The 15,993-nt window shown below is 44.1% G+C and overlaps 1 protein-coding gene across 4 annotated transcripts in view; it reads left to right on the top strand.

Moving 5' to 3' along the window:
- Positions 1-15,993, top strand: part of ECH1 (enoyl-CoA hydratase 1) — a 1,020,088-nt gene that overhangs the window by 758,294 nt on the left and 245,801 nt on the right. For all 4 annotated transcript variants that reach the window (XM_044057167.1, XM_044057090.1, XM_044057235.1 and 1 more), the window contains exon 7: positions 14,706-14,776. In XM_044057167.1, coding sequence (XP_043913102.1) covers positions 14,706-14,776 — 71 coding nt within the window. The remainder of the gene's footprint in view (positions 1-14,705; positions 14,777-15,993) is intronic.

Below are 15,993 nucleotides of genomic sequence, written 5' to 3' on the forward strand. Positions count from 1 at the left end.
AGAAGAGGAAAAGGGGCAAGGTTTCTATCAGAGACTTTTCCTAGTACCCAGAAAAGGCAATACATGGCGTCCTATCCTGGACCTTTCCATTCTAAACACCTTTTTGGTGATTCCAAAATTCAGAATGCTGACTCTTCACCAGCTACTTCCTATGCTAGGCAAGGGATGCAAGGTTGGCAACACTGGACTTAAAAGATGCATACCTGCGCATCCCTATCAGGGAGTCTTGCAGAAGATACCTATGCTTCAAAGCAGGCTACATGCACTGTCAGTTCTCTGCACTGCCCTTTGGCTTATCTACTGCGCTCAGGGAATTCACAAAATGCCTAGCTCCAGTCATTGCATTTTGCAGGCAAAGAAATATTTAACTATACCCATACCTGGACGATTGTCTAATTCAGGCAGAAGGCAAGGACATACTTTTCAATCATCTGGCCTTTGTTCAAAAGGTACTGACTTGTCTGGGGTTCACCATAAACGAAAAGAAATCCCACTTGGTACCCTGTCAACAAATTAAATTCCTGGGAGCAAGCTTGAATACAACTTCCCAGATGGCTTTCCTCGTGCCAGAGAAACTGATACATTTGAGAACTTACTTCAAACAAGTGGCCACAAAAACCCAGCTATCTGCAAGGCAAATACTGCAAGCCTTGGGGTTTATGGCCTCATGCATTCTTCTAATTCCATATGCAAGGCTGCATATGAGGAAATTACAATGGTATCTCAAAAGCTTATGGTATCAACATTCACAGGATCTGGAAGCAAGGATTCCTATTATACCTTGCCTACGCCTAGAGTTCCTTTGGTGAGCAGAGGCCTGCCACCAAAACAGAGGACTACCATTCACATTACCCCCTGCCAAACAAATCTTAACAGACACATCAGACTATGCATGGGGGGGAGGGGCTCACCTGGCAGGGAAGTGCATTCAGGGCAAATGGAACCCAACTCAAATGCACCTGCACATAAATCAAAAGGAAATGTTAGCTGCACCGAATGCCCTGACATCCTTCAAGGACCACATTCTTCCAGGACAACTAATGGTAAAGACAGACAACAACACTGTCATGTGGTACATAAATAAGCAGGGGAGTACATATTCTTACCCCTTCTGCAGACTAGCCATGACATTGTGGAACACAGCCTTGAGCTACCAAGTGAATCTACAAGCTCAATTCCTGTCAGGAAAACTAAATACACTTGCAGACCGACTAAGCAGAAACCTCATGGACCCACACGAATGGAAACTGGAACCAAAGATTTTCAACATGTTGACAAGCAAATGGGGGAGTCCAGATATAGACCTGTTTGCCTCCCCCCAGAGCCATCAACTGGACAAATTCTGCACAAGGATTCCCCACAAGCAAGCTTGGAAAGTGGATGGCTCTATCCTTCAGCTGGAAAAACCTATCAGTTTATGCCTTTCCTCCTCTGCCTCTGTTCTCCAAGGTACTACTAAAGATCAAACAGGACAAGCCAAGGACGATTTTAATTGCACCAGACTGGCCTCGCCAACATTGGTACCCACTCCTGCGCAGTGTGTCACGCTTGGCTCCATGGCACTTGCCTCAGACTCCTTCCCTGTTGTCTCAGCAGGAGGACATGATTCTGCACCCTCAGCTGCAAACCCTGAACCTAGCAGCCTGGCTAATTACCTAATCTCTCCTTTACCATCCCTCGGTAAATCAGTGATGGATATCATTTTAGAGGCAAGGAGGCCTAGTACTAGAAAATCTTATGCTGCAAAATGGAAAAGATTCTGTGCTTGGAACCAGTCTCAAGGAATGAACGCAGCAGTGCCCAATCTACCTCGAATTCTACAATACTTTACTGAGATGCTTCATAAGGGCTTGTCTTTTTCCTCCATCAAAATTCATGCCTCAGCCATTTCAGCTCATTATAGCACAGAGCCTCCTCTCTCTCACCCACTGCTCAAGCAGTTCCTCAGAGGGGCCAAAAATCTAAGGCCACCCAGGAGAGCTCCAGCCTGGGATCTTAACTTTGTCTTGGAGAAACTCACTCTTCCTTCGAGACAGCTGCTACTGCAGATTTAAAGTTCTTTCCTGGAAAACCGCTTTCCTTTTGGCAATCACTTCTGCAAGAAGGGTATCTGAATTGCAGGCCCTTATGGCAGTGGAACCTTTCATCATCTTTCATGCAGACAGGGTGTCCCTCAGAGCCAATCCCTCCTTCATGCCCAGTGTGGTATCCAGTGTGGCTCTTAATCAGTCCATTCATTTGCCTACCTTTTTTCCTAACCCACAGAACAAAGGGGAATGGATACTGCACTCTTTAGAGGTGCACAGACAGCTTAGATTCTACTTGGACAGGACTAAACCTCAAAGGAAATCTGAACAACTACTGGTGGCATTTGTTGCAGGGACAGAGGGGAAAGCTATTTCAAAACAAACCATTTTAAAATGGATAGGCCACTGCATTCATTTCTGCCGTAAGCACCTTGGAAAACCTATCCCACAGGGCATCAGACCCCATTCAATCAAGGCTTTTCTCAGGGGAGTCCCTACTAGGGACATCTTAGAAGCTGCTACCTGGAGTTCTGTACATACTTTCACCAAGCATTACCATTTGCCAATATTCTCTAAATCCAGGGCTGGTTTGCCACTGCAGTCTTGCAGGGCCTTACAGCTGGTACTAATTCTATTTAAATTCCTCCTCCCAACCTTAGCTTTGGGAATCTACCCAAATGTAATGACTGCAACAGTGAAACACGAAGAACATAGTACAGTTGTGTACACTTACCATAAATGTAGATGTTCGAGTGTATTCACTGTTGCAGTCCTGGTTACCCTCCCTCCAGCCCCCTTTTCTTCCTTTGGCTATACCTCTACTCTCACTTACTATGCTCTAAAAGCTTTTTGGTGTATTTGCTTTTCTGTTGGAGGTATATCCTTGTATTTATAGATTTAATTGCTTCCCATGAGGGGGCACCTAACATCTGGGGCAAGAAAAACTGATGTAATGGCGTCGGCTGTATGTTTTATACCCCTGACGACCTGACGTCATGGAAGAAGGGACAGCAACTGATGCAGGACCCAAGACTTTGTTAATCAGGCCAACTGAGGGCTACTGCAAAGCAGATAAACCAAATGTAATGACTGCAACAGTGAATACACTCGAACATCTACATTTATGGTAAGTTGTACACAACTGTACTATGTTCTTCATGTTTCACTGTTGCAGTAAGTGTACACAACTGTACTTTCTGTTGTAGAGTTTGTTTATGGCAGGGGACCACCAGATTGGCTTCCTTTTTTGGAGGATAGGATCTTGGTTCTGTTTGGGATAACACGATCCCATGCACTCATGTAAGTACTTATAAAGTGCATTTGTGCAGGATTCAGCAGTTGTACCTCTATTGTCCATCTGCATGGGTGTCGTGAAGTTTGTCTTCTGTATTAAGAAGCGTGAAGTTGGCTTTGGAGAAATTTTTTACGGTGGTTTCCCTAATGGGGGCTGGGGGTGGGATGTGGATGTCTAGGCTGATTAGCTTGTGGTCGGATTTGACCCACGAGGAATTGACCTCTGGTGTGGAACACCGGTCGTCCATGTTGGTAATGACCAGGTCTAGGATACTGCTGCCCCTGGTGGGGGTTTGGATAAGTTAATCTAAGGCGCTGGAATCTATGAATACCAGAAAACATTGAGCAAAAGAGTTGGTACATGAGTTTTCCCAGTTAATGGTTGGGTAGTTGAAATCGCCCATTATTAGGGTGTTGGGTTGTACCCTAATATTTTCCAGTGCATCAAGAAATGAGGAGTGGGAGTCCTGGGACATAGTGGGGGATCTGTAGAAAGTTACAATTTGGATTGCGGTCTTGCCCAGAGTTAGTTGCACTTGGATAATCTCAGATGCATTATGCTGAGCAACTAGCCTGGAGGTGTGGATATCCTTATTGAATATGGACACACCTCACCTTTAGTGTTTCAGTACAGGCTAGGTGGCTGAATGGTGTAGTATGAATTATAGCTTGGTAATGCAGGGGTGCTCTCTGGAGCCGTGAACCAGGTCTCTGTCACTGCACAGATGTCGATGTTCTCCATTTTAAGTAGTGCCTCGAGTGAATGCATTTTGAGGTTTAGACCTCTAGCATTGAGTAGCATTACCCTTGGATTTTGCTTGCTTGTACCTGTTACAGTGGTGAATTTGTCATTTGAACCTTGCCGAAAAAAGTCACTAATAGGGGTGGCAAGAGCCTTAGCCAGTATCTGGAATCCCAAGGGTGACAGGTGCAGGCCATCTCTGGCATAGCATCCTGGTCTGTCGATCATGTCATCCCAGGCAGACAGATAATGGTTCTCTTTAGAATGACACCAGAAGCTTAGCCAATTGTTGAAGTCGATCATTTTGTCCTTTTACTGTGGTATCATTCTGGGTGATGGCAGGGTGCTACTCAGGGCTAGGGTCATACCAGCTTGGACTACAAGATCGGAGAGCTCCTCCATATCTCTCTTCATGTAGTCCAGGGTGGTACGTCTCGCGTCATTCACACCAACATGGCAATGACAGAGTCATATTATGTACTTGTTGTGGAGTGACCTGAGTGCATGCGTTATGTGGCGGATCCTGGCACCCGACAGGCAACTGACAGTAACTTTCTCCTTGTTTAGCCTGGTGAGTGGAACATCAGTGTACCTGACTATAGAGTCACTTATGACTAGATTGTTGGGTATGTTGTTCTGCCTTATGGGCTGCGGTTGAGTGGCACACTGAGTTTGTGGGCTATGTGTCATTTGGGTTGTGAGGGGTGGAGGTTGCTTTTGTTTCTGCTATGGAGGTCTCTGTTGCTTGAGCAGATTTTTATTGAGAGCCTCCATGAATGTAGGTGTGTGTGTTGTGTTTCTATGTGTGTGTTTTGGTGGTGTAGGTTTTGAGGGGACTATGTGATGAGTGTGGTGTGGTGCAAGTGTTTACCTTCTCCTCTTGACTGGCTAGTCCAGTCTTGGGTGAAGAGAGCTTTGCTTCCAGTTTGGCTATATAAGTGCATCTCTCACAGGCTGTAGTGTTGGGTGGTAGGAGGAGAGGGTTGTCTGTGTACATGATGCAATTGCTGCATTGTCCCAAGATGCCCAGATTAATCGGGTAGACTGGAGAAAACACCTGGAGCTGACCCTTAGACATGCCTAGATAGGTGCTTATTTATTAAGTGCTAAAAACTGTTTTCCTCTAGACAAGTGAGGAAAGTTGAGTGCCCTTTTCGCAGCCCCTGATGCCCTCTTTTGTGGATTTGCAGGCTGCCACTGAGACCCTTTCGAAGTCTGGTATGCTGCAAAACTCTTCTTCGACTAAGGATCCTGCAGTTGTCTGTACCTTGGATGGGTCCGGAGCCACTGAGCAGGCACCAGCTTCCGATGAAGTACTTTGCACTACCGATTCTCAACACAAGCCAACGTCTTCTTTCACGTCTACCATTCTTTCGAAAACTACTGAGTTTCTAAGGCCTAGGTACTAACCACACCCAAAAAACCGACAAGCCAATCTCAGGCACCTGCTTCCTTGCCTCAGTCTCAAATGCTTAAAGTGGCGGACGACCTTATCATGCTGATCAGGGGCAGCCAAGCTACTGCTTCTAAAAGAAAAGGGGATCTGTCTCCAGTAGTTTTTTTCTGAACAGGAGTCTGATGACACTGATGCATCTGAATATATGAACACATGCAACCCCTCTCTGCTTAGGAGGATTCTGATGCAGAGGAAATCCATTCCTTCAGCCTCTCCACCTGAGGACTTTTCCTTTGGGGAAACCCTTCATGCCTTAAGGGAGCATTTCCTATGGGAATGTCAGGATTACCCCAAGTCTAAAAAGAGACTCTGGGCATTCTTAGATCTTCCACAGCACAGACCCCTGGCCATTTCCCCAGTCCTGGATGTTGTGGGCGATGTTTTCCTGGAATCCAGTTTAACTCCCAACACCCTCCCGCCTGCTCCCAGGAAACCTGACCGGTATTAGGTTGGTATCCTCCCAACTAAAACCCTAAATTACAACTATGCTAGCAAAAGCATACCTGATTGGTATCCTCCCAACTAAAACCCTAAATTACAACTATGCTAGCAAAAGCATCCTCACTTATAATCCATCTACTACTACTTCTTGTTCTATCCTATCTAACCTACCTTACCAAACCCTTCAATACTATCCATTCACCCCACTTTCACACTACTAGTTCAATCCCTGAACAAAACCAATACTCTTCAACATTCATCAGCCCCCATCTTTACTTCTACAACCCCTCCCTTCTCTTCCCATTCAGACTCTTCCCCATCCACAAATATACCACTCTAACCCTAACTAGCACCACTTACACCAAATCTACAACCCACAAACTATACACAAAACAATCCAATGGCATTTATTTCCAACTTCACCATATAATCAACACCCTTCTTTCCGGTGACATTCACCCCAACCCAGGTCCCTCTCCCATCAACTCCTCATATACACCGTCTTACACCCCTCCATCTGTAAAAACCCTCTCCTTCTCAGCATTAAACGCTCAAAGTATATGCAACAATATCTCCAACCTTCATGCCTGGCTTCTCCATAATCATCCCGACATATTCTCTATCTCTGAAACATGGCTAAAACCCTCCATAAAAGATTCTGAAATAGCTCCCCCCAACTATAATATCATCAGGAAAGATAGAACCCACAAAAAAGGAGGTGGAGTTGCTCTACTCTATTCCTCTACCCTTTCAGTTACATCATATTTCAAGCCTATTCCCCAATTTGCCAACGCCGAATTACTTTTAGCCTTACTTCACCTAAACAAGCATAAAACCATATGCATAGCTACCCTCTATATCCCTCCTGGTGAGAACGTACCTATTCTCGAAGACGTACTCTCTTGGCTTTCCTCCAGTATTACAAACGAGACTTGTATCCCAGGTGACATTAACATTAACTGGCCCTCTGTCCAATCCCCACAAAATCCCTAAATATAAACCTCTATAACTTCCAACAGCTCATCAACTCCATAACCAGACCATCAAAAGACCATTCCTCTGGGAGCACCATTGACTGGATTCTAGTATCACACCCTCATCTTATTACCAGCAGTGGCACCCTCCCAGACTCCTTCAGTGACTACTTTCGCTCATCGTAACTCTCCCTCACTTCAACTACCACAAACCACCATCTCTTTGCGTTCCTTAAAGAACTTCAACCCCAACTCCTTCTCTGACTTACTTAAATTCAACTGGAATCCTCTAAAAACTCTTCCCTTAGACGAAGCTGTCAATTATTTTAATACAACATTTCTAAACCTACTAGACAACTTGGCCCCTTTGAGAACTAAGAGAATTAAGAACAAAACCATCCCCTGGCTAACTAAAAATACCTTAGCTGGCATGCGCCTCCGTGATAAAGCTTTAAAGAACCATTATAAAAGCAAAACCCTAGCCACCCTAAATGATTACAAAATACTCCGTAACAGAGTTAAAAAACTCATTATTTCCGACCTCAAATCCTACTACATCACCCTCCAAAATGATCACAAAACCAACCCAAAAAAATTCTGGGATACCATCTCCACCCTCTTCAACCCTGGGAAAAAGGAAAACTCTCAACCAGAACATAATGCTTCTGAAACTGACCTAGCCTCCTAATTTAACAGCTTTTTCATCAACTCCATAACCAAATTAACATCATTTTTCGCAAATAACTCTACTCATCCAACTACACTTCCCACAATCCCCCCCTCCTCAGGTACTTCCACCTCCCACGTATCTCTCTTCTCTCTCAAACCCATCCCAGTGTCAACTATTAAAAAATTCCTCCTAAAATTAAAACCATGCTCTAATGCCCCTGATAATATCCCTTCCTTTTTCCTAAAAACAGCTGCTGATGCAATTGCCTTCCCCATCTGTATTCTTATAAGCCAGTCTATTCAAGAAGGCTATGTACCCCAAATCTGGAAGAAAGCGTATATTATTCCCCTCCACAAAGGTGGAAAGAATAATAATATCTCCAACTTTAGACCTATTGCCATCCTATCCCCCATCTCAATACTTGAGAAATGTATTCATATACAATTTCTACCCCACTTCATCAACAATCACCTACTTACTCCCACACAACATGGATTCAGACCTGGTCACAGCACTACTACTGCTCTACTCTCCTTCCTTGAAACCATAAATAAAGCACGCGACTGTAGCTGTATTGTTTCCACACTCCTCTTGGATCTTTCTAAGGCTTTCGATACTATCTCCCACTCTCTCCTTCTGACTAAACTCTCTAATCTACAACTCTCACCCAGTTCTATTAACTGGTTTACCAGTTACCTTTCCAATAGGCAACAAGCCGTCAAATGGAAGAAATCCACTTCCTTATTTCTCAACACTGCCACTGGTGTACCCCAGGGTTCTATATTAGGTCCCTTACTGTTTAACATTTTCACCAACGACTTCCACCGCACTATCCCTAATGCTAAAATCATCCAATATGCAGATGATTCAACAATTATCTGTGCTGCTAACTCCATTCCCACCCTGATACAACTAACGCAAGATGCCTTCTCTACCACTGAACAATGGATGCTAGTTAATCATCTAGCTCTTAATCCATCAAAAACTAAACTCATGTTATTCACCCCATCCAAAACCTTAACCATCAACATAAATTCATTCTCCATAACCAGTCACAACAATACTACCCTTGAAATTGTTCCCAGTGCTAAACTATTAGGCGTTCTTATTGATAATCAGCTTAAATTTGACACCCATATACAAAGTAACATAAAAAAACTCACCAGAAACTTGGTATGTTGATCGCCATATTCGCTTCCTCACCCCATCCACTAGATTCCTCCTCGCTTCCACATATCTCATCCCTTCCCTCCTTTATGGTGCCCCACTCCTTACCAATCTACAATCCTCTACCAAAACAAAACTCTCCTCCTGCTATAATAAATCAGGAAATTCATCACTGGCCACAGATCCTCCTCTCATCACTGCATTGCTCTTCACAAGCTAAATTGGCTAGAACTTCCCAACTACCTTATCTACACTCAACTAACTCATGCCCACAAGCTCATATTCAAGCCCTCCCACTGCCTTTCTCTTGCCTTAACCTTCACTATGCACATACCCAGCAGACCCCTAAGAACCAACACTCAGAACTTGATCGAACTCCACAAACCCGCCCGTCCAGCAGGCAAACTCCTACTCTCTTTTTCCCTAGCCCGTCTCTGGAACTCCCTCCCACCTCATATTCGCAGCACCTGCAGTCTCCCCTCCTTTAAAACTCTCCTTCACTCACACTTACAATCTCTGTGGGAATGCTCATGTTCCCATCCTGCTTAAAATTCCCAGCTACTATCTTATCCCTTAGCCAAACCAGATCTCCTCTACAGGAACTTACATACTGTAAATAAATACTTACATTTAATTCTGTGTACATACCTTCACACTACTGTCTTTAACTAAATATCTATCTTAGTAATTATAGAGACTTAAAAAAAAAAAAAATTTGTAAACTCGTGAATCGGTACATATTGTTATGCTTTACCTTCTATTTGTGTTTGGCTTAAATGTACTCTTCTTGCATTTTTACTATGTTTTTATATATTGTATTTTCACTATATTTTTATATATTGTATCCATTGAGCTTTTCTCCCCAGGACTCCATTGAAAACGGGCTCATTCGGCCCAATGGACCATCATGGCAACCAAACTTCAAATAAAATAAATAAAATAAATAATATTACAGAGTACCTGATTCTCACAAATTTCTTTTCAAAAATCCTACTGCTGACCCTGAGGTAATTTTTCAAGTGCCTAAAGGAATTAAAGCAAGTTCTGCTAAGAATCCCACACCCTCAGATAGGGATTCCCGAGCACTAGACAGATGGGGTAAAAAAGTATACACCTCTGCTACTCTTACTATCAGAGCACTAAATTGTCAGTTTCATATGCTAAAATTTCAGCAACATACCATGGAACTCCTCAAACAAAGTGTCTTCCTTTCCTGCTTGTGCAGAATCTAAAGAGTTACAAGAGTTGATGCATTCTGCAAGTCATGTAACTGAGCACACCTTGCACTGTGTTTTTGATGCCCTAGAAGCTTTTTGCAGGGCAGCAGTCACTGGTTCTGTCCTTAGAAGGTATGCTTGGCTTAAGGAACAACCCTTGCCAGACCATGTCAAATCTAAAGTATTGGATGCACCCTTGCACAAAAAGAACTTATTTGGCACCAAGGCAGTGGAGTTCTTAAAAAAAAAAGATGGAAGAAAAAGCTAAATCTGTGCAGACAGTTAAGGATTTTCTACAGGTCCAGCTACCCAGGTTCAGCAGGCATTGCCCCTCCAAGCACTAGTCCTTTCTTTCCCAGACCCTGGGGAAGCAGATCCCCCAGACAGCAGCTTCAGGGAATGCAGAGATCAAAGCAGTGGAGATCCTCCACTTCAAAATCAGAGTGTTCAAAGCCAACCCCTCATGGTAAGAACTCACAACGACACTCCTCCATTCCCTCCCTCTGCCCACTTGCACTTTGTAAAGTCCCTACTGACCACCTTGGGGTACACCATCAGTGAAAAGAAATCCAAACTAGTACCCACCCAAAGTATTATATTCCTGGGAGCAAGCCTGGACACAGTGTCCCAGATGGCATTCCTTTCACCAGAAAAGCAAACTTACCTGACAGCCTATTTCTCTTAACTAGCCACCAGACCCCAATTATCTGCAAGGAAAGTCCTGCAAGCTCTAGGGTTCGTGGTCTCTTGCGTTCTACTCATTCCATATGCCAGACTGCATAGGAGGAAACTTCATTGGTACCTAAAAAGCCTTTGGTGTCAACATTCTCAAGACCTGGAAACTCTTATACCAGTGATACCTTGCCTAAGGAAAGATTTTCTTTGGTGGGCAGCAGCATGCTCCCACAACAAGGGACTACCTTTCTCACCACCCTCCGCCATCCAGACCCTTACCACAGATGCATCAAACTATGCCTCGGGTGCACACCTGGATGGCAGGTGCATACAGGTCCAATGGAGCCCACAGCAAATCCATCTGCACATCAACCAAAAAGAGATGTTAGCTGTCCAGAACGCATTGATGCCTTTCAGGCCCCTTCTCTCCCCAGAGGCTCTCCTGATCAAAACAGACAACACTACTGTGATGTGGTATATCAACAAGCAGGGAGAGATTCACTCTTATCCTCTATGCAGGCTGGCCATGACCCTTTGGCACACAGCGTCTGCCATGCAACTCCACCTGTTAGCACAATTCCTGTCAGGCTCTCTAACCTCTCTGGCAGACCACTTAAGCAGAAATCTTCTGGACCCACACGAGTGGCAGTTAGACCAAAGAACCTTCACCCTAATAACTCAGAAATGGTGCACCCCGAAGGTCGACCTCTTTTTGTCTCCCATGCCAATCATCAGCTCAGCAAGTTCTGCACCAGAGAGAATCACTGCATGGCTTGGAAAGTGGATGCCCTATCCTTCCCTTGTGTCAATCTCTCGGTCTATGCATTTCCCCCACTACTTCTCATCACCAGGGTATTGCTCAGAATAAGGAAGGAAAAACCAAGGACAATTCTGATTGCTCCAGACTGGCCTCACCAGCACTGGTACCCACTGCTGTGCAGCCTGTCCCCACTGCCACCATGGCATCTCCCTCAGACCCCTACCCTCCTGACCTAGAGGGAAGGAGAATTCATGCATCCCAAATTGCAGACCCTCAATCTGGCAGCCTGGTGTATTCCCTGACCACTGATCAATCTGCCAACCTCAGTAAACAGGCTCTAGATGTTTTATGTGAGTCTAGACACCCTAGCACTAGAAAGTCTTATGCTGACAAATGGAAAAGTTCTGCACCTGGATTCAGGCTAAGGGAGCCAATACGGCACAGCCCTCTCTACCTCTCATCCTGGATTACCTAGCTGACCTGCTACACAGTGGTCTCTCCTTTTCCTCTATTAAAATTCATGCCTCTGCTATCTCTGCTCATTTCCACACTGAGCACCCCCTTTTCTCACACTCTGATCAAACAATTCCTAAGAGGGGCTAACAACTTGAGGCCACCTAGAAGAGTACCTACTCCAGCTTGGGACCTTACGTTTGTGTTGGAAAAGCTCACCCTGCCCCCCTTTGGACCAGCATCTTCAGCAGAGTTAAAATTTCTCTCCTGGAAGACAGCTTTTCGTCTGGCCATCACTTCATCCAGAAGAGTCTCTGAGCTACAAGTACTCATGGCTGTAGAGCCCTTCATCATCTACCATGCTGACAGCGTGTCCCTCAGGACTAACCCATCCTTCATGCCCAAAGTGGTGTCCAGTGTGGCTCTCAACCAATCCACTCATTTGCCCACCTTTTTCCCTAACCCACAAAACGGGGGGGGGGGATCCTGCACTCTCTAGATGTGCACAGATAGCTCAGATTCTACCTAGACAGGACAAAATCATTCAAAGCCTTTACTGGTCAGCTTTGATGCAGGGGCAGAGGGCAAAGCCATCTCAAAACAAACCATTTCCAAATGGATAGCACACTGCATCCATTTCTGTTACAAGCAACACAGAAAACCTTCCCCTAAGGGGGTCAGGACTTATTCTACCAGAGCAGCCTCCACCTATGCAGCTTTCCTCAGAGGAGTCCCCACCAGGGACATCCTGGAGGCTGCCACCTGGACATCTGTTCACACTTTCACCAAGCATTACCACCTGCCTATCTTCTCCAAATCCAGAGCAGGCTTTGCCACTTCAGTCTTGCAGGGCATCCTAGCCAGCCCCTAGTCTCCTCGACTGCCTCCACCGTTTTCCTCAGCTTTGGGAATCAACCCAGATGTGATGACTGCAACAGTGAAACACGAAGAACATAGTACAGTTGTGTATACTTACCATAAATGTAGATATTAGAGTGTATTCACTGTTGCAGTCCTGGTTTCCCTCCCTCCATCCCCCTCTTATTTCTCTCTCTCTCTCTCTTTACAAGGAACTTTTTTGGTATTTACTTTCTACTGGTGGGGTTCTTCTACCATATCCTGGCTCCCACTTGGGGGCTCAAGACAGGGCAAGAAAAACTGATGTAATGGCATCGGCTGCCTTACTTTATACTACTGACGACCTGATGTCAGTCCTGAAGTGACAGCAACTGATGCAGAAACACTAAGCCTGTGGTATTCGGGCCGGCAGAGGGCTACCCTGGCAGGGATAAGCCAAATGTGATGACTGCAACAGTGAATACACTTGAACATCTACATTTATGGTAAGTGTACAGAACTGTACTTTACGGCATCTGATTTTTCACCTTGATTCTTCCCAACAGTTATCAGTTTCACGAAACCTTTTTAATCAGGTATCATATACAGTCTCACCTTATCAATTGATGTGTGGTAAGGCCCTTTACAGTGAACACCTGTCTTCCCTTTGTTCTCCAGGTTTTGATGAAGTTTCTGTGCAGTTGACTGTGGATGGATTGCCTTTGTAAGTTGGACGGCTGCATAATAATGTTCATGTTTGTATTTCATGAGGTGCTTACTGAGTGCAATAGGATCCTACTGCTGATAGCAAACACTCCTAGTTTGTGTGTCATCATTGTGTGGTATCACAAAGTGTGCCAACTCGAGGCAAGGTGCCATCTGAGCATAGTAGATGAAGTGGGTTCAGAAGTGTACAAAGCTTAGGGATATTAGAAGAGGAAGTCCTAACATTTAGCCACTGCAGAGGTTCTGCCTGCAAATCATGTACTGTGAGTTGTGTCTCTATTACTTTTGGAGCACTTCTTCATATGCTGACCTTAGTGATCTCCTGCCCCCCCCCCTTTTTTCTCTGTACATCCTCAGACTGAAGGGTGACATCTTTGTTGGTTATAGAGACAGTATTGTCTTCTTAGCCTGGAGTAGTTTGCTGTGGAGCGTGAAATGGCTGGGGTGAAAATCTGTACCTCGTATGATGATGATGTATCCAGGAAGAGCAGATTGTTCTGTCCAGGTGAGAGAAGAGTAAAGGAGCTTGAAGGACTGGTAGAGGGGTGCAGCTGCGCAGTTTTACAGTGGTTGTACCCAACCATGGTGGTTAAGCAAGAGAGGAGTCTTTGGATGAAGCTGTGTGTACTCGTTGGTTTGCATCCCCATCCTCACTTTTGTCATGAGCTTTGGGTAGTGACATTATGAAAGAAGTTGTGGAAACCGTCAACAGGAGTGAGATTCTTTCACAGGGTTTAATCTCTGTGCTGTAGTGACACATTCCTGTTAGGTGAAATAGTCGGATGAGGTGGTATGGGCAGCTAGTGAGAGTACTCTGTAGTTGTCATGGGTTGGTGTTGTATCAGCTATGGCCCCCTTTAAGTAATCCGTAGGCAGACCAAGATGTGCTGAAGAGATTGGCTCTCAGTTTTAATTGGGACCTCAGACATGTATCTGGATCGTTTCTCCCTGGGCCTCTGCTGAAAATAGGCTCTGTCCTAGTCGGACTTTCCCAGTTAACAAATGTTAAATAAGTAAATAAAAATTCCACAGGATAGTGTGATAACTTTTCCTGGAGATAAGGAAGTCTGGTTTGCTCTCATCAGCCCAAATGGTTAAGGAAATAGATAAAGGAATGGTAGATACAGCCTATATTTGGTAACTTAAAATGATCTAGTAGGTTTGCATTGCTGTTTGCCTTCATGATTATAACATGATTGAACTCCTTCCAATGTTCATGATATAGTCTTGTCTTTTACATATTCTGATTTGTGATCTTTTATTCTAGGAAGTAGACCTTGGATTGGCGGCTGATGTGGGAACCCTGCAGCGATTACCAAGGATAATTGGAAGTCGTAGGTAATTATGATCAGTTTTTTTGTATGTCCTTTATTATGATACATTTTTGGTTTGTTTTTTTTTTCTTTTTACTGCTTTCAGTAGTGTGTTTCACTAACATGGCATTTAATTTGAAGTCATGCCAAAATGAAGATATACTTTTGTTTGTTCGCAGGGTGTGCAGCTCCACATTAAGTACCGATTTTTTTAACTTCAGGGGTTCCTACCAGTTTGGCAGTATGTGTTCTGAGCTTAGTGGACACCAAGCACTCCACAGAGTTTTTTATTTTAGCTCTGTATATTGAAATTCACAGTATTTTGCTCTTTCTAGATAAGATCTTTAGAGATCTCTGTTCTTGAATATTATACCAGTTCTACCAACATCTTGTGGAAACCAACTTTAAAACGGACTTGTGTTGAGACAGTGGTAGTGCATATAATTTGCTATGTGCATCTTGCACTATTTTTTCTTCCCAGCAGTTAATGCAGGCTAGATATGGTTTACTTGCACATTACTGACTATTTTATAGAAGACAGCTTTTTTGAGATGAGTAGACTGATTTAGTAACCTTTAGAAAGAATCATGTGTAGGGTTCAAAGCCCCTGCATGATCCATGCTGGAGACTGCACCCTAATTATTTTAACTTAAAGGTTAACATACCTTGGGGTAACTTATAATTTCTTTAGAAGTCAGCCATTAGGTCTCTTCATCCTGACCAAATGGAGTTTGATAAAGTAGTCTGATAAAGTAGTCGGCTTCAACGTGAACAAAAAACAGTTTCAGTCACTTCCGTTCTTTTTGCTGCTGTTAGTATTGCTGAAGATAACATACGACTCAACGGGAGACTGACTGTTTTTCACATCCAGGATCTTCCACATTGCAAATTGAAGAAACAATTTGTTGCAACATGTATTCACAGTCCTTTCTTCAAGGTGAATGCCATTCAGCAGGTTGTTAGGGAATTGTCACTTAAACGTGATTCCTAGAACATAACTTTTTCCAGTCTGTCTTTAGATGGAGGATTCTGTCAACATGGGAATAATCGTCACATGGTGGGAAATAGAAATGAACATGTTTTTTAACCTTTTGTTTGTTTTTTTTTAACATGTTCTTTAGCCTTGTTAGCTTTAGGAAGTGTGGTTCAGGGTTTGGTCTCTAAAATGTTCCGTAAGTGGAAGGTGGTGCGGCTGTAAAGTTTAAAGCAACTCACTGACATTCATGCCTCTGTTTTGGTCTG

This window comes from Protopterus annectens, chromosome 1.part0, assembly GCF_019279795.1.
Source record: "Protopterus annectens isolate FY-2018-M chromosome 1.part0, PAN1.0, whole genome shotgun sequence".
NCBI lineage: Eukaryota > Metazoa > Chordata > Ceratodontiformes > Protopteridae > Protopterus > Protopterus annectens.